This window comes from Oncorhynchus clarkii, chromosome 4 (genome assembly GCF_045791955.1).
Source record: "Oncorhynchus clarkii lewisi isolate Uvic-CL-2024 chromosome 4, UVic_Ocla_1.0, whole genome shotgun sequence".
NCBI classification, from domain to species: Eukaryota; Metazoa; Chordata; class Actinopteri; order Salmoniformes; family Salmonidae; genus Oncorhynchus; species Oncorhynchus clarkii.
This window is the reverse complement of record NC_092150.1, coordinates 77,051,915-77,069,463: the sequence shown is the minus strand read 5'-3', so window position 1 is coordinate 77,069,463 and position 17,549 is coordinate 77,051,915. Positions and strand designations below refer to the sequence as shown.

General features: G+C 44.1%; 2 protein-coding genes across 9 annotated transcripts; one reads left to right on the top strand and one right to left on the bottom strand.

Moving 5' to 3' along the window:
• The first annotated feature begins 2,838 nt into the window (after positions 1 to 2,838).
• On the top strand, positions 2,839 to 4,977 carry LOC139408052 (uncharacterized). The gene is made up of 4 exons (XM_071151876.1): positions 2,839 to 2,956; positions 3,993 to 4,128; positions 4,388 to 4,518; positions 4,577 to 4,977. Exons 1-4 carry the CDS (start codon positions 2,839 to 2,841, stop codon positions 4,975 to 4,977), a joined length of 786 nt encoding a protein of 261 aa, XP_071007977.1.
• A 1,133-nt stretch (positions 4,978 to 6,110) lies between these two features.
• Positions 6,111 to 12,834, bottom strand: LOC139407295 (galectin-3-like). 8 transcript variants are annotated; one of them, XM_071150954.1, is made up of 7 exons: positions 12,802 to 12,834; positions 12,460 to 12,532; positions 9,953 to 10,032; positions 8,971 to 9,663; positions 8,764 to 8,852; positions 8,290 to 8,461; positions 6,111 to 6,278 (listed from the first exon to the last, which is right to left on the bottom strand). In XM_071150954.1, the coding sequence occupies exons 3-7, from the start codon at positions 10,022 to 10,024 to the stop codon at positions 6,120 to 6,122; spliced, it is 1,185 nt and encodes a 394-aa protein (XP_071007055.1). In that variant the 5' UTR covers positions 10,025 to 10,032; positions 12,460 to 12,532; positions 12,802 to 12,834; the 3' UTR covers positions 6,111 to 6,119. The 8 variants fall into 8 exon arrangements, with proteins under 8 accessions (XP_071007055.1, XP_071007057.1, XP_071007051.1 ...); XM_071150956.1 differs by having other exon boundaries at positions 9,953 to 10,003; XM_071150950.1 differs by having other exon boundaries at positions 8,971 to 10,032.
• Between the last annotated feature and the right edge of the window lie 4,715 nt (positions 12,835 to 17,549).

Sequence of the window (17,549 nt, the reverse complement as noted above, 5' to 3'; positions counted from 1 at the left end):
CCTTCTTGAAAAAATGGCTGCTATTCCTTTCTGCCTCACTTTCTTTCCCGTGCCTGACTGCCTCCTCTAGTTCTCTTTCCATAGTGCTGAGTTGTTCCCTGGATGGGGCAACTCCACTAATGTAACCTGCCTGGGTCCATCTCAGCCTAATTCCCCCCATATCTTCTTTATTGATTTATACTCCTGTTTTCCTCCTGCCCTTTCCTGTATTCTCTGATCTAAATATTCATTGAATTTGAGTTTGGGAACGGTAATTGAGGCCATATTGACGATTCACTATGTCTGGGTCCTATAAAAAATAATGTAAAACAATTAAAAAACAGCTAAATGTGCTAACAAGACATTGCACTATGGCCCTCAGCAAATATGTGCACTTAGCCCGTCACTTGGTCGAAACCAGCGATGCATTCCTGGTGCCAACACAGACTTATCTCGTGTCTCACCCTCGTGCACAAAGAGTTTTGTAGAATTACTGTACTATAATATCGAAAAGGGATATTCGCGAGATAATTATGCGTCTAGGGTAGTTTATTGGAGTAATTTTACAACTTCACACATTTCTACTGCCTGGCGAAATGTTAGTGTCCCAAACGCCTACTTTTGGGTCAATGACAATGCATTCAGATGCCTTCTATAATATTTGTCAAATTAATTCTAGGCAACCCCAACAGCACAAAGGGAACAGAAATCAATTCGTTACACGGCACGGCGGCCGCACAACCCCGCCCAAACTTTTGACTCGGCGGTCAAATTTAGAGTCGGTGGTCAGTATCACTCTGTCTCATGGAACGGTGAATCAGTGACATTAATCTGGAGAGATCAGGTTTAATTCCTTCACTCCTAGTCCAATTTTTTTAGCTTATTAACTGATGCTCCTAGTGGGATGCCAACTCCACTAGTCCCAGCCTTAGTTATACGTCTCGATCAATTAACAAAACATTTCATCATCTCATTCATATTTCATTTCACTGAGTTATCGAATTCCTCACCGTAACACCTAGCTGATTGCCACATCCACTATTGCCAGACTATATGGATCCGATTAAAACAATGTATCACATTCCATCCTCCAATTCCTCACCGTAACACCTAGCTGATTTACATATCAACTATTGCCAGACTATTTGAATCAGATTTGAACAATATATCACATTCTGTCCTCCAATTCCTCACCGTAACACCTAGCTGATTTACATATCAACTATTGCCAGACTATTTGAATCAGATTTGAACAATATATCACATTCTGTCCTCTAATTCCTCACCGTAACACCTAGCTGATTTACATATCAACTATTGCCAGACTATTTGAATCAGATTTGAACAATATATCTACACAGATATCATTACGCAAATGCCTTTGGTTATTGGATAATTTTTTCATAAATTTAACGGCAATTCATACTCACGCACCCAGTACTCCTGATCATAATTTGGATATTGACTATGATATAATATGCAGATTTTGATTTAACAGGTTCTGCTTACCTTATAGTGTCGAGCTCTTTGATCAGTTTCCTGAGGCGAGTTGAATCCCCGATGGCTCCTGTAGACAGGTCGCCCGTCTTTCTAGAATCTGTCGTCAACTTGTCTTTTCTCTCATCAAGTCTATGGACCGAATTCATGGGTTTCAACCATCCTCATGCTACCATTTTGTTGATGAATAGTTACATGAGAAACGAGACCAAGATGAGACTCTGGACAAGGCGGATACGGTATATTAAAGGCCGTTTATTCAAGCGTAATGATATCTGGCAAAGCGTGCTGCACGGCCCCCATTCGTCTAGCTCTTAGGGAACTATCAGAAGAAGAGACCTAAAACATGTTGTGCAGTTCATTTTATGCATTGAAATGACGTAGGTAGATTCTGGTAGTCCTGGCTTCTGGTAGGTTGCTTGTAGGTGATAGACAGTCCTCTCCAGCCTGGTGTCAGTATCCCATTGGTTCTCGACAGAGTTCTTTGTCTTTGGAGCCCCTCCCGAAGGGTTTTGAGTGTGTGCGTGTATTTATGGGTTTCAGTGTGTATATTATCTTAGTCAGCCACCTGTGTGGGGGGTTTCCAGCGCAGTTAGTATATAGTGAAAACAAAGAGAGGGGGAAGGTATAACACAGAGTACAAGCCATGATTGCATAGTTAAGCACAGGCAGACAACAGTCAGTGAATGCGTTATTACATGTTTTAATATGTTATTACACTAGAACTATCACGTTAGTAAATTCGCTACAATCATGCAGTACAGTGTACAGTCAGAAAGCAGTTTATCAGTTACACCGGCTGCCCCGGTGGAAATAAGTTAATAAAACCAAAAGCTTACCTTGCCTTGGAAGAGTTTCAGTGTTGGACAGCCATAGCCAGCTAGCTAACATAGCATCCCTCTCTGTTTGAGCTGGTTGTTTGAGTATGCTAAACTAACTAGTCTTATTCGCTAGATAAGTAAAATATATATATATATACAACCAAATATAGCTATCTCTCTCTTTCTCTCTCTCTGATTTGCTTCTCCTTAATTTTGGAAGAAATTAATTTGTTCAAAACTGTTCAACTATTGTCTTGCTCTCTCTTTGAGTGAGCTACTCACCACATTTGATGCAGTGCTAGCTAGCTATAGCTTACTCTTTCAGTACTAGATTTATTCTCTGATCGTTTGATTGGGTGGAAACCATGTCAGTTCATGCTGCAGGAGCTCTGATAGGCTGGATGATGTCATAATGACTGTGTAAGTCTATGGAAGGGGGTGAGAACCATGAGCCTCCTAGGTTTTGTATTGAAGTCATTGTACCCAGAACAGCTAGCTGTCCTCCGGCTACCTACACCATGGTGCTACCCTACAGAGGAAGATGGAAGAGTCTAGTAACGACGAGCCGATGAGGAAAGTCTATTACCCACTAGATGACAGTCACCATGAGGCCTTCCTTAAACAGCACTTTGAAAAACTGGCTAAGCCCAGCAATATGGGTAAGAGAGGACACAGGCACACACTCAAATTTTGTACATAGAGGTGATATTTTACCCCTTAAACTGTTGTATGGGAACGTTCAAACGAGCACAGCAGAGCTCTCAGTAGCAGTATGTTAGCACCATTCCTGGCCAGAAGCTCAAACAACATGTAATGGTACAGACAAGGGATCCTTTAAAGGGAGAATGCGAGATTCTGTCATTTTCCTCCTTACCCAGAGTCAGATGAACTCGTGGATAATAGTTTTATGTCTCTGCGTGCAGTATGAAGGAATTTAGAGGTAGATTCGTAAGCAAATGCTATCTAGCATTAGCGCAGTGACTGGGTGTCTACTGGTAAGGTAAAATACGCTGTGTCACATTAAGACTTTATCACACATACTTCTTGAAGAGCGTTTATACGTTCACATGTACGCAACACCAACAATGCTTTTATTCATTATCTTGAGTTGCATTCACACTGCCTAGTACAGAGCTGTACACGGTAACCAGGTGATGTTCTACTCTCTACAGGAGAATCCCTCTGTTTGCCTTTGGTGTCCAAGGTGAGGACCCTGATCGAGGGGGCACAGGGGAAGGGCCATGAAGACAGGGAGAGGTCCATGTCCCCAGGGAGAAGGCAGAAGGGGAGAAAGTAAGTGTCTATAGAGAGGATAAAATACTTTTTACACAGGTTATTTGTTTGGTTGTAAAAAGGTATAATATATTGGTAAATAAAGCATTATACAAAGGAAATGTGATTGATTGATTGCTTGATTGACTGAATTTTTTTGGATATTTTGAAGTAGTAAGCTGCTCCAGCCGGATACATAAAAAATGATCTAGGATAAAAACACAATAAAAGCTTATTTCCATTGTGGTCCTCATTTTTCCGCAAGATGACAGGAGGGCAAGACCGACACCATACATGCACTCAATGCAATTAAAACAACAACAATAGCAATTTACAACAATGGATTGTTTAAGCTTCCCTCCATGAGTCAGGCTGGAGGTGTGTACTCCAGAGAGAGGCCCTGTGTTGCGCTCCCACCCCCAGAAGAAGAGGCCTCTTGGGGCTCACCTGTGGAGGATGTCAAGCCCCCTGGACAGAGCTCCAGCCTTTCTGAACCGAGAAAAGTTGGACTACAGAAGTCCCAGTGTGCACAGAACCTGGCCACAGAGGGTGTTGCTCAGTACCTGTGATGTTCAGTACAGCACATACAGTACATTCTACTACTGTAGGTAATAATAACCTAGCCTCAGAGGAGGAGTACAACAGCTTCACAAGACACATGATCTTGGAGGTGATATTTGTGAACACCTGTCTAACACTGACATTCTTCTTAATTGACAGTAAGCAGTGAAATCATTGTACTTCTATCCAGCCAGTGTATTTCTACTTTCTCAATGACCCCCCACCCGTAGCTCCCCGCTCCCCCAACCCCTCTGTAGCACCCGCTCCCCCAACCCCTCCGTAGCTCCCCGCTCCCCCAACCCCTCTGTAGCCTCCCGCTCCCCCAACCCCTCCGTAGCTCCCCGCTCCCCCAACCCCTCCGTAGCCTCCCGCTCCCCCAAATACCTCCGTAGCCTCCCGCTCCCCCAACCTCTCTGTAGCCTCCCATTCCCCCAACCCCTCTGTAGCCTCCCGCTCCCCCAACCCCTCTGTAGCCTCCCGCTCCCCCAACCCCTCTGTAGCCTCCCGCTCCCCCAACCCCTCCGTAGCCTCCCGCTCCCCCAACCCCTCTGTAGCCTCCCGCTCCCCCAACCCCTCTGTAGCCTCCCGCTCCCCCAACCCCTCCGTAGCTCCCCGCTCCCCCAACCCCTCCGTAGCCTCCCGCTCCCCCAACCCCTCTGTAGCCTCCCATTCCCCCAACCCCTCTGTAGCCTCCCGCTCCCCCAACCCCACTGTAGCCACCCCCTCCCCCAACCCCACTGTAGCCTCCCGCTCCCCCAACCCCTCTGTAGCCCCCCGCTCCCCCAACCCCTCCTTAGCTCCCCGCTCCCCCAACCCCTCCAGTGATAGAGGAGAAAGTTTACATTAACTGACACTTTTCTTAACTGATCCTACTGTTTCCTTACTCTACTTGTGTTTCAGAATGGATGCTGAATGTCTATTTCTCCTGATTTTACTGATTTGATTAGGATCTCCATTAGCCGACGCAAATGGCAATATTACATTACAGACAAAATACTGCAATTTACATACATGTAGAAACATTAACATGTAGTGTGTGTGCATCTATCAGTTAGATGTGTGCGTGGGTGTCAGTTACACATACCTGTCAGTACATACAACAAGTAGGTCACATGGGGGAGAGGCGTGGTGCCGTGAGGTGTTGCTATATCTGTTTTTTGAACTCAGGTTTGCTGTTCACTTGCGCTATATAAGATGGGAGTTCTGTGTTCTCATGGCTCTGAATAATGCTACTGTATGTTTCCTTGAATTCGTCCTGGACCTGGGGACTGTGAAAAGACCCGTGGTGGCATGTCTGGTGGGGTAAGTGTGCATGTCAGTGCTGTGTGTAAGTTGACTATGCAAACAATTAGGAATTTACAAAACAATGTTTCGTATAAAAACAAGAAGTGACGCGGTCAGTCTCCTCAACTCTTAGCCAAGAGAGACTAGCATGCATAGTATTAATATTAGCCCTCTGATTGTAATGGGATGTTAGTTGTGTGCATTGAATCCTGACGGTCAAGTCAGTCTTGATATTACTGATATTGAGGTCTGATACAATAAAATGTGTAAAACTTCATTCAATTTAATGGTTTTATTTCATACAATTTTTGTTATTTACTACCCTTGTAGGGCACTGAATGCACTCATATGGAGACCTTTAGTGAATCAGTGTAATGCACTGTATCTACTGATACCTTGAGTCAGGAAGACATCATAAGCATAAAGTATGTTTATTTACATAGACGTTCAACAGAAAATAGATATAAAATATTATACACATTTAAACGAAATGGCATTGCTTAATTCTTAGTCCTTCATACCTTGTAAATTACACACATTTGCAAAAGGATTGTTTTTTTGTGGAGTTAGTGGGTATTAATGCAGTATTATGTTTGCAGCTCGTCACCATTATCACCATCATAATCATCATCACCATTATCACCATCTTAATCATCATCACCATTATCACCATCTTAATCATCATCACCATCATATGTATGGTTGTCATGGTATCGTGTCTACATTGACAGAGGTGAGGATGACATCATGGAGGATGTTGATGCGATCGATCTGGTTGAGTTCTCTGATGCGGTGTTTAAACTCAAACAGCTGAGTTCCGTTCACAGCCACCTTAAACTCGCCAGACGTAACCAAAATCTTCATCTGAAACGCAGGACAGACAAACACTGGTGGCCAGATTGTCTTTGCAAAATAACCTGGTTAGGTAAAAGTCTGAAAGCTACATCTGACCACCTCTCGGACACTCAACTGTACATGGACTCAACAAAAGCTTTCATCAGAAAAATACAAATGCTTGATGTAGAGGACATCCGACAGTGCTGATCTATAACCCACTTTAACTACTTTATCCCTGTATTCACCATTACTAGTAGAGACAATGAAAAAAACAACTGGCCATTGGTAACATTAATAATAGAGTTGTTATTCAGTACAGTATAGGTTAGAGTTGTTAGTCAGTACAGTATAGGTTGTTAGTCAGTACAGTATAGGTTGTTAGTACAGTATAGGTTGTTAGTCAGTACAGTATAGGTTAGAGTTGTTAGTCAGTACAGTATAGGTTGTTAGTCAGTACAGTATAGGTTGTTAGTCAGTACAGTATAGGTTAGAGTTGTTAGTCAGTACAGTGTAGGTTAGAGTTGTTAATCAGTGCAGTATAGGTTGTTAGTCAGTACAGTATAGGTTGTTAGTCAGTACAGTATAGGTTGTTAGTCAGTACAGTATAGGTTGTTAGTCAGTACAGTATAGGTTGTTAGTCAGTACAGTATAGGTTGTTAGTCAGTACAGTATAGGTTGTTAGTCAGTACAGTATAGGTTAGAGTTGTTAGTCAGTACAGTATAGGTTGTTAGTCAGTACAGTATAGGTTGTTAGTCAGTACAGTATAGGTTGTTAGCCAGTACAGTATAGGTTAGAGCTGTTAGTCAGTACAGTATAAGTTGTTAGTCAGTACAGTATAGGTTGTTAGTCAGTACAGTATAGTTTAGAGTTGTTAGTTAGTACAATATAGGTTAGAGTTGTTAGTCAGAACAGTATAGGTTGTTAGTCAGTACAGTATAGGTTAGAGTTGTTAGTCAGTACAGTATAGGTTGTTAGTTAGTACAATATAGGTTAGAGTTGTTAGTCAGTACAGTATAGGTTGTTAGTCAGTACAGTATAGGTTAGAGTTGTTAGTCAGTACAGTATAGGTTGTTAGTTAGTACAGCACAGGTTGTTAGTCAGTACAGTATAGGTTGTTAGTCAGTACAGTATAGGATGTTAGTCAGTACAGTATAGGTTAGAGTTGTTAGTCAGTACAGTATAGGTTAGAGTTGTTAGTCAGTACAGTATAGGTTGTTAGTCAGTACAGTATAGGTTGTTAGTCAGTACAGTATAGGTTAGAGTTGTTAGTCAGTACAGTATAGGTTAGAGTTGTTAGTCAGTACAGTATAGGTTGTTAGTCAGTACAGTATAGGTTGTTAGTCAGTACAGTATAGGTTGTTAGTCAGTACAGTATAGGTTGTTAGTCAGTACAGTATAGGTTAGAGTTGTTAGTCAGTACAGTGTAGGTTAGAGTTGTTAATCAGTGCAGTATAGGTTGTTAGTCAGTACAGTATAGGTTAGAGTTGTTAGTCAGTACAGTATAGGTTGTTAGTCAGTACAGTATAGGTTGTTAGTCAGTACAGTATAGGTTGTTAGTCAGTGCAGTATAGGTTGTTAGTCAGTACAGTATAGGTTAGAGTTGTTAGTCAGTACAGTATAGGTTGTTAGTCAGTACATTATAGGTTAGAGTTGTTAGTCAGTACAGTATAGGTTGTTAGTCAGTACAGTATAGGTTGTTAGTCAGACCAATATAGGTTGTTAGTCAGTACAGTATAGGTTAGAGTTGTTAGTCAGTACAGTATAGGTTGTTAGTACAGTATAGGTTGTTAGTCAGTACAGTATAGGTTGTTAGTCAGTACAGTATAGGTTAGAGTTGTTAGTCAGTACAGTATAGGTTGTTAGTCAGTACAGTATAGGTTAGAGTTGTTAGTCAGTACAGTATAGGTTGTTAGTCAGTACAGTATAGGTTGTTAGTCAGTACAGTATATGTTAGAGTTGTTAGTCAGTACAGTATAGGTTGTTAGTCAGTACAGTATAGGTTAGAGTTGCACTGCTGTAAAGAATATTCCCACTGACCTCGAAGGACTGACCGGCCATGAAGGGGAAGCCTCCCTGTGTGTGCCTCTCCTCCTTCCCCCAGTGCTCTCCCATCTTGTGGTTCCTCACCACTGCCTGCTTGCCCCCCTCATTGAACCGAGAGTTGAGGTGGAAGGCGATGTCATTACCTCGCAGAAAGTTCACTGTGAACCTAAACAAGTTAGGATCAAAACAGTTTAATCGATCATATTGATAAAAACACAGGTCAAGATATTAGATAGTGAAAAACTACAGTCATCAATCAGGTTAATAGGCCCACTCTTCCAGGATTGTGATGTATTGAAAGCAGCTGACATTCAATATAGTAAAATGACTTATTACATCAGTTGTATTCAAATAGCATACTGGTAATGTGTACTGTACATCCAATGCTTCCACTGGGTATCTCAGGGATCGTATTCATCCCAGTAGACAACAAAGACCTTAGTAGACTATGGTAGTTGATGAACTCACTGCTTAGCGTTTGGTTTGACCTGGCCCATGATGGTGAGCATCATCTTGTCGTAGATGCCTCTTTGTAGGTTCAGGTTGTAGGGCACGCTCTATACACCAACACAACACACAGACATTTAGGATATGGCGCTATCTTCACACCAACACAATGATTATGCCAATTCCTTTCCTCCATCTGCTGATGCTCCTTCCCTCCCTGTCTCTCACCTGTCCAGTTGGTGTCGGATTCCACTGTGTAGCAGGTGGGAAACCACCTGGGTCCTGATCAGGCCAACTAGACTGTACACCTGGGTCCTGACCAGGGCCGAATGGCCATCCAGACCCTGGGTTAACTCCTGGGTTAAAGCCTGGGACTGGCCACACTGGGGGACTGGGCTGGCTGGGGCCCTGGGCCTGGGCTTGAATTGAGGCTGGAGGTTGATAAGGCTGGGGTGCAGGCTGGGGCTGTAATTGGGAAGGCTGGGGCTGGGGTCCAGGCCAGCACGGCTGGCAGGGATGGGTTGGGGCTGGATGGGTATGTTGTGGTTGAGTACCAGGCCAGTTTTGGGCTGGAGCTGGGGATGGTTTGGATGGTTGAGGACCAGGCCAGTTCCAGTTTTGGGCTGGAGCTGGGGATGGTTGTGATGGCTGTGGCCCAGGCCAGTTTTGGGCTGGACCTGGGGCTTGTTGGGATGGCTGTTGCCCAGGCCAGCAGGGGGTGTTCGGGTTCCCAGGAAAGCAAGGCATGGGCTGAGGTTGAGCTGGGGCTGGTTGGGATGATTGAGGACCAGGCCAGCAGGGGATGCTGGGCTGCTCAGGCCAGCAGGATGGGGACTGGGGTTGACTGGGCTGTTGGCTGGGCTGTGTCGGCCAGACTGGACCCCCTGGTTGCTGTTGACTGGGCCAGATACTGTTGCTTCCCTGGGGGGTAGAACCAGAGGACGGACAGCCACACAGAGCATCAGAGAGCTGGGGGGGACAAGATAAGTACACACACATACAGTCAAAGATACATACATTCGTACATGCACACTGGCACCGACACATTTGCACACACTCCCATACTCACAGACACAGACAAATAACACAGAATGAGACACATACAGAGACAATTTCCACACAATACTTCAAGAATACTGAGCAAGTTTCTATCATTGAGTTCTCAGTTGCTAGTTGTCAGTGTAGAGGTTGAAGGAGGGTAGGTACTTACTTCCATAGTATCTGTAAGTAAAGAGAGAACAGCATCACTACGTTTTTTCATCTTCATCAGAAACGGAAGCATTAGAAGCCCTAACAAAACACAAATCACTATAGCAACTCACCACTGTTGGATCACAGGTTAAGAAGATTTTCACTTAAGGAACTTATTTGCTCCAGTTTCATCGCTGATTATACCAGCTGATACTGAGATGACCACTAGATGGCCCCAGTGAATTACCTCACTCCCGTGATTATTATAGACCAAGTCCTACACTACTCAGTACTCATACACAGAGTATGATGGTAGAAGGCCATGTCATATGGAACATAATGCATAATAAAGCCCTTCGTAAGGAATGTGTATGGAATTGTGAATCTGTTGTCTGTAATCATTCTGCCACAGTCACACAAGTGACTGTCTTCTCTTAGCACAGCAGATTGTACAGATAGCTACTTACTAATAACATCATTACCTGATTACCTGCCCTCAGTCTGTATAGCCTATATGTTGTGCATGGTCTTTATAGACAATACATGATGACTCTGCAATAGGCCTCCAAACCATACATGCTCTAAGTACCCACTATTTCTTTCTTTGTCATTCAGAATGGAATGTTCAAACCATAATGTCTAAAAGTTCTTAGGCCTAGATTAAGTCTGGACTCATTTTCAATTGCAGAATCCGCGAACACAGAAAATTTGCCTTCAAAAGTGGGTTGATGTCTAGATGGGATACAGCTTTTGTCCAATTTAACGTCAAATCAAATGTTATTGTTCACATACACATATTAGCTGATGTTATTGCGGGTGTAGCGAAGTGCTTGTAAAAAACAAAATACTGCAAAGTTGCTTAGGAGCTAGAAGCAGAGCTGTCATATCTGTCGGCGCCATCTTAAACAACCATTGTCAATGTTTTTTTTTGTGTGCATTTTTAGCTAACCCTAAACCTAACCATTTTCCTGACCTTCATTTAATTCTAGTAACCTGCTACGTTAATTCTTCCCACCTGCTGCGTAAGTTCTTCTAAAACCTGCTAAGAAAAGTCAGTTCTGACAAAAGCTGTATCCCTTCTAGACATAACCTTCAAAAGGTGCATAGCCCAAAAGGGGTTTGACTAGATGGGATGCAGCTAATGGCAGAAGGGACTTTCAAATCAAATCAAATGTAATTTGTCACATGCTTTGTAAACAGGTGTGGACTAACAGTAAAATGCTTACTGACATCTCAACTATGCAGAGAGAAAGACAATATAGACGTAATAGAAAAGTAAAACAGGTCATAATAAAAGCAGGCACAATGAGCAACGATAACTTGCTATAATCAAGGAATACCAGTACCATGTCCATGTGCAGGGGTAATTGAGGCAGAGATGTAGGCTATATAGGGAGAACTATGAATAAAGTGACAGCAGCAGCAGCGTACAGTGCGTGATGAGTAAAAAAAAAGTGAGTGCGAAAAAGGTCAATGCAGATAGGTATATGGTCAACTATTTATCAGTATTATGGCTTGGGGGTAGAAGCTGTTCAGGGTCCTGTTGGTTCCAGACTTGGTGCATCTGTACCGCTTGTCGTGAGGTAGCATTGCAGCCAGAAGTGAGAACAGTCTACGACTTGGGTGGATGGAGTATTTGACTATTTGTAGGGCCTTCCTCTGACACTGCCTGGTATAGTGGGAAAGGGGGATACCTAGTCAGTTGTACAACTGAATGCATTCAACTGTAATGTGTCTTCCACCTTTAACCCAACACCTCTGAATCAGTGAGGTGCGGGTGCTGACATAATCGACAGCTACGTCATCAGCGCCCGGGGAACAATGGGTTAACTGCCTTGTTCAGGGACAGAACACCACAACAGATTTTTTCCTTGTCAGCTCGGGGATTCAATTCACCAACCATTCAGTTACTGGGCCAACGCATCTACCCGCCAGGCTACCGGTCCTGGATGGTAGGGAGCTCGGCCCCAGGGATGTTCCCTCTGTAGGTTCTGTAGCTCCTCGTTGTGGTCCAATGCCAAGCAGTTGCCATACCAATCGACTTTTCGTAGCAGGTTAGGAGAATTTACACGCCAGGTTAGGATAATTAACGTTGCAAATTAGGAGAATTAGGTTAAGGTTAGGGAAACAATTAGGGTTAACTAAAATTGTAAAATTCTCCCCAAAGTGACTCAAACATGCTACTTTTGACATCACTTTGACATTAGCTGCATCCCTTCTAGCCATCACCACCGAAAAGTGGTGATCGGATTGAATCTAGCTTTCCCTCAGTAAGTGGCCTACTTTTGAACATCCCATAGACCTGCAGTATGCAGAACATGTCAAATCTGTCTCATATAAAATGTAGATGGATCATCATACAACGAATGATCCTATTCAGCCAAAATGTAGGTTAGTGGAAGATACACTCTATAAGCCAGGGCTTTTCACACTGCAAAATGTTGGTTTGGCAAATTACCTCTTTTAGACTGCAGCAAAGCTAAGAAACATTTAATACTTTCACACTCTAAAGTGCATAACACCAACCTTAGCCCAGGACTAAATTGGCCGTGCTGCAGAGCAGAGTAAGTACCAGCTTCTGGAGGGGGAAGCAGCAAGTCTATGACAGGGATCAGCCAAAATTGTATTTGAATATTCCATGTTTCATCAACTATGATACCAGACAGCTGGAGCTAGATAGATCAAATCGAACTTTATTTAAAGTGCATTTAAAAATGCAACACACAGTAAAGTAAAACAGTAAAACAATAAAATAAGGTTAAAGCTCCCTTGTCAAAGAGAAGTCAAACTCACCAATGGGACAATACAGATTTTCTGGACTAACCTGGAGAAATAAGAGATATATAAATGAATAAAACGTTACATTACCGGTTGTTGTTGTGTTGTTGAGGTGACAGCTAGACAGCTACAGTAGGAATTCACACACACTCTTTTATGTACTCCTTATACATTCCTTCTTTATTTGGCCACTCCTTTATTCCCAACTTTCCTCTACTGGGAAAACCACACCCAGGGGGAAAGATTCTCTGTCACAACATTTCCCTTATCAAAATGTTCTTCATTCTTAAGAGTAAATCAATATATATAAATGTTCTGTCTTTAATGAAAATCCATCAATCGGACGTAGGATAAAAGACAAGACTGGTGACAGGTTGTGGAAATATACTTTAGCAAAATACTGCTGTAGTGCAGCAGACTGATGTACTATTGTTGAACTGTTGGTTGGTTCATAAATTGACTTGGACATACTTCAACAAATTATGGAAGTTTGCAATATCTAAGGGAGGATTACATAGCAATGTCCCTATAATATAAAAAACACATATTCCCTGGTGTTTCTGCTCTGAAACTGTCATGGGTGTTTCTGGAATGCAATAACAGTTTTTTTTTCAAGAGAGAGCTTGAAAGAGAGAGCTTGAAAGAGAGAGAGGGAGAGAGAGAGAGAGAGAGAGAGAGAGAGAGAGAGAGAGAGAGAGAGAGAGAGAGAGAGAGAGAGAGATAGAGAGAGGAAGAGAGAAAAAGAGGGAGAGATGGGAGAGGGAGAGGGAGAGAGAGAGAGTGAGAGAGAAAGAGGGAGAGATGGGAGAGAGAGATGGAAGAGAGAGAGAGATGAGAGAGAGGGAGAGATGGGAGAGAGAGATGGAAGAGAGAGAGAGATGGGAGAGAGAAAGAGAGAGAGGGAGAGGGAGAGAGAGAGGGATAGAGAGATGGGAGGGAGGGAGAGGGAGAAATGGGAGAGAGGGAGGAAGAGATGAGAGAGATGGGTGAGAGAGAGAGAAAGTGAGAGGGAGAGAGAGAGAAAGAAAGAGAGAGGAGCGATGGGAGAGAGAGAGGGAGAGGGAGAGAGAAAGAGGGAGAGATGAGAGAGAGAGAGAGAGAGAGAGAGAGAGAGAGAGAGAGAGAGAGAGAGAGAGGGAGAGATGGGAGAGAGAAAGAGAGAGGGAGAGGGAGAAGGAGAGAGAGAGAGAGAGAGAGAGAGAGAGGGAGAGAGAAAGAGGGAGAGATGGGAGAGAGAGAGAGGGAGAGAGAGAGAAAGAGGGAGAGATGTGAGAGAGAGAGATGGAAGAGAGAGAGAGATGGGAGAGGGAGAGAGAGAGAGAGAGAGAGAGAGAGAGGGAGAGGGAGAGAGAGATGGAGGGAGGGAGGGAGGGAGAGCGAGAAATGGGAGAGAGGGAGGGTGAGATGAGAGAGATGAGAAAGTGAGAGGGAGAGAGAGAGAAAGAAAGAGAGAGGAGAGATGGGAGAGGGAGAGAGAGAGAGAGAGAGAGAGAGAGAGAGAGAGAGAGAGGGAGAGAAGGAGAGAGAGATGGAAAAGGGAAAGAGAGAGGGGGGACAGACAGAGAGAGATGAGAGAGATGAGAGAGAGATGGGAGAGAGAGAGAGATGAGAGAGAGGAGAGAGAGAGATGGGACAGGGAGAGAGAGAGATGGGACAGGGAGAGAGAGAGATGGGACAGGGAGAGAGAGAGATGGGACAGGGAGGGAGAGAGATGGGACAGGGAGGGAGAGAGTGGAGACAGAGAGAGAGATGAGAGAGATGAGAGATAGGACAGAGAGAGAGAGGGAGAGAGATGAGAGAGAGGAGGAGAGAACAGTGAGAGAAACACACTATTTAAATGTTGCCATAGAAACCAGGGAATCTTGTCTGTGTATGTGTGTGTGTGTGTGTGTGTGCATGTTTGTGCGTGCCCGTGTGTGTATGTGCATGTATGTGTACATGTGTGTATGCACATGCTTACTTGTGTGGGTGTTACAAGTGAGAAGGGGTAACCAGAGGGTGCATAACTCTCAAACCCAAAGTGTCTCTCAAGACAGCCATGGTTTTCATTCAGCACGAAAGCAACACGTTTGAGTATGTACCTCCATTCCAAACACAACGAACACAGTGTGATGGGCTCTGAGGCTGCTGTTGGTAACGTGGTTGACTTCATTGCTCAGCAGCCAGTCATGAGACTGTGTCTCACAGACAATAACTAACTCCCTGACATGGTCTCTGTGCCAGGGACAGTAATGTCATTACAACAGACAGATACCTTCGCTGTGTCAGACCTGGGGTTGGTTCCCATTGCAGTCAGGGTGAAAGTCTGTCTCACAACATTGAGTCTGTAACACACCATAAGAGGGGCCAGTCTAACCGTTCACCCGGTAACGGTGATAAACATCATCAACTCTGTTTATCCATCTCTCAAAGTCAAAGTTTCCCCATCTGCTATGACAGTGTTATAACAGTGTTAAGACAGTGTTATGTAGCCTTTATGACAGAGCATTAGAGTAAAGTGTAGCCTAACCCTCCCAACAAGCAGTAAAGCTATTCCTGGAGTTGATTTTAATAACTGAATGAAATCATTAGCTGAAATCAATAGCTCTCCCTGTGCCAAAGAAAGCGAAGGTAACCTGCCTACCGCCCTGTAGCACTCACATCGGTAGCCATGAAGTGCTTAAAAGGCTGGTCATGGCTCACATCAACACCATCATCCCGGAAACCCTACACCCACTCCAATTCACATACCGCCCGGAACAGATTCACAAATGACACAACCTCAATCGCACTCCACACTGCCCTTTCCCACCTGGACAAAAGGAACACCTATGTGAGAATGCTTTTCATTGACTACAGCTTAGCGTTCTACACCATAGTGGCCACAAAGCTCATCACTAAACTAAGGACCCTGAGACTAAACATCTCCCTCTGCAACTGGATCCTGGACTTCCTGACGGGTTGCCCCCAGGTGGTAAGGGTAGGTAACAACACATCTGCCACGCTGACCCACAGCACGGGGGCCTCTCATGGGTGCGTGCTTAGTCCCCTCCTGTAGTCCTTGTTCACCCACGACTGCGACAACAATGAGACAGCCTATAGGGAGGAGGTCAGAGACCTGGCAGTGTGATGCCAGGACAACAACCTTTCCCTCAACATGAGGAAGACAAAGGAGATGATCGTGGACTACAGGAAAAGGAGGGTAGAACACGCCGTCATTCACATCAATGGGGCTGTAGTGGAGCGGGTCGAGAGTTTGAAACTCCTTGGTGTCCATATCACCAACAAACAATCATGGTCCAAACTCACCAAGAAAGTTGTGAAGAGGGCACGACAACACCTTTCCCCCTCAGGAGAATGAAAAGATTTGGCATGGGACCCCAGAGCCTAAAAAAGTTATACAGCTGCACCATCGAGAGCATCCTGAACGGTTGCATCACGGACGGGTATGGCAACTGCTCGCCATCCGACCGTAAGGTGCTACAGAGGGTAGTGTGTACAGCCCAGTACATCACTGGCGCCAAGCTTCCTGCCATCCAGGACATATATGCTAGGCGGTGTCAGAGGAAGGCCCCGAAAAATTGTCAAAGACTACAGTCACCTAAGTCATAGACTGTTCTCACTGCTACCCCATGGCAAGCGGTACCGGAGCTCCTTAACAGCTTCTACCCCCAACTAATCCAGTGGCCACCTGGGCTATTTGCATTGAGCCCCCCTGTAACCTGTACACATTGACTCGGTACCGGTACCCCTTGTAACCTGTACACATTGACTCTGTACTGGTACCCCTTGTAACCTGTACACATTGACTTGGTACCGGTACCCCCTGTAACCTGTACACATTGACTCTGTACTGGTACCCTCTGTAACCTGTACACATTGACTCTGTACTGGTACCCCCTGTAACCTGTACACATTGACTCTGTACCGGTACCCCTTGTAACCTGTACACATTGACTCTGTACCTGTACCCCCCTGTAACCTGTACACATTGACTCTGTACTGGTACCCCCTGTAACCTGTACACATTGACTCGGTACCGGTACCCTCTGTAACCTGTACACATTGACTCTGTACCGGTACCCCCTGTAACCTGTACACATTGACTCTGTACCGGTACCCCCTGTAACCTGTACACATTGACTCTGTACTGGTACCCCCTGTAACCTGTACACATTGACTCGGTACCGGTACCCTCTGTAACCTGTACACATTGACTCGGTACCGGTACCCCTGTATATCGCTTCATTATTGTCGTTATATTGTGTTACTTTAAAAATGTTACTTTCGTTTTTATGGTAAATATTTTCCTAACTCTATTTTCTTAAAACCACATTGTTGGTTAAGGGCTTGTAAGTAAGCATTTCATGGTAATGTCCTGTTGTATTCGTCAATGTGACAAATGCAATTTGATTTGATTTCAAATGTAAACAATGTTAATTTAAAATGTTCAACTACATATTCATTATCTTTTATTTTATTCATTATCCTTATCACCCCAACATCAAATATGTAAAAATTGCGCGTTTCTATGTTATGTAGTAAAATCAAATGTCAATGACATCATCGGTGTGCGTTGTGTAATTATAACCAATTATGAGTAGACATTGCCAACTAATTGTCTACTAATTGGTTGATGATGTCATTGGAAACACTTATCTTCAATCTTCTCTCCATCCATGATTAGATTATCTGTAGGTATCGAAACTCCTTGCACCTATAACCTCTGACCTCTAGCTGTAACCCCTGACCTCTAGCTGTAACCCCTGACCTCTAGCTGTAACCCCTGACCTCTAGCTGTAACCCCTGATCTCTAGCTGTAACCCCTTATCTCTAGCTGTAACCCCTGACCTCTAGCT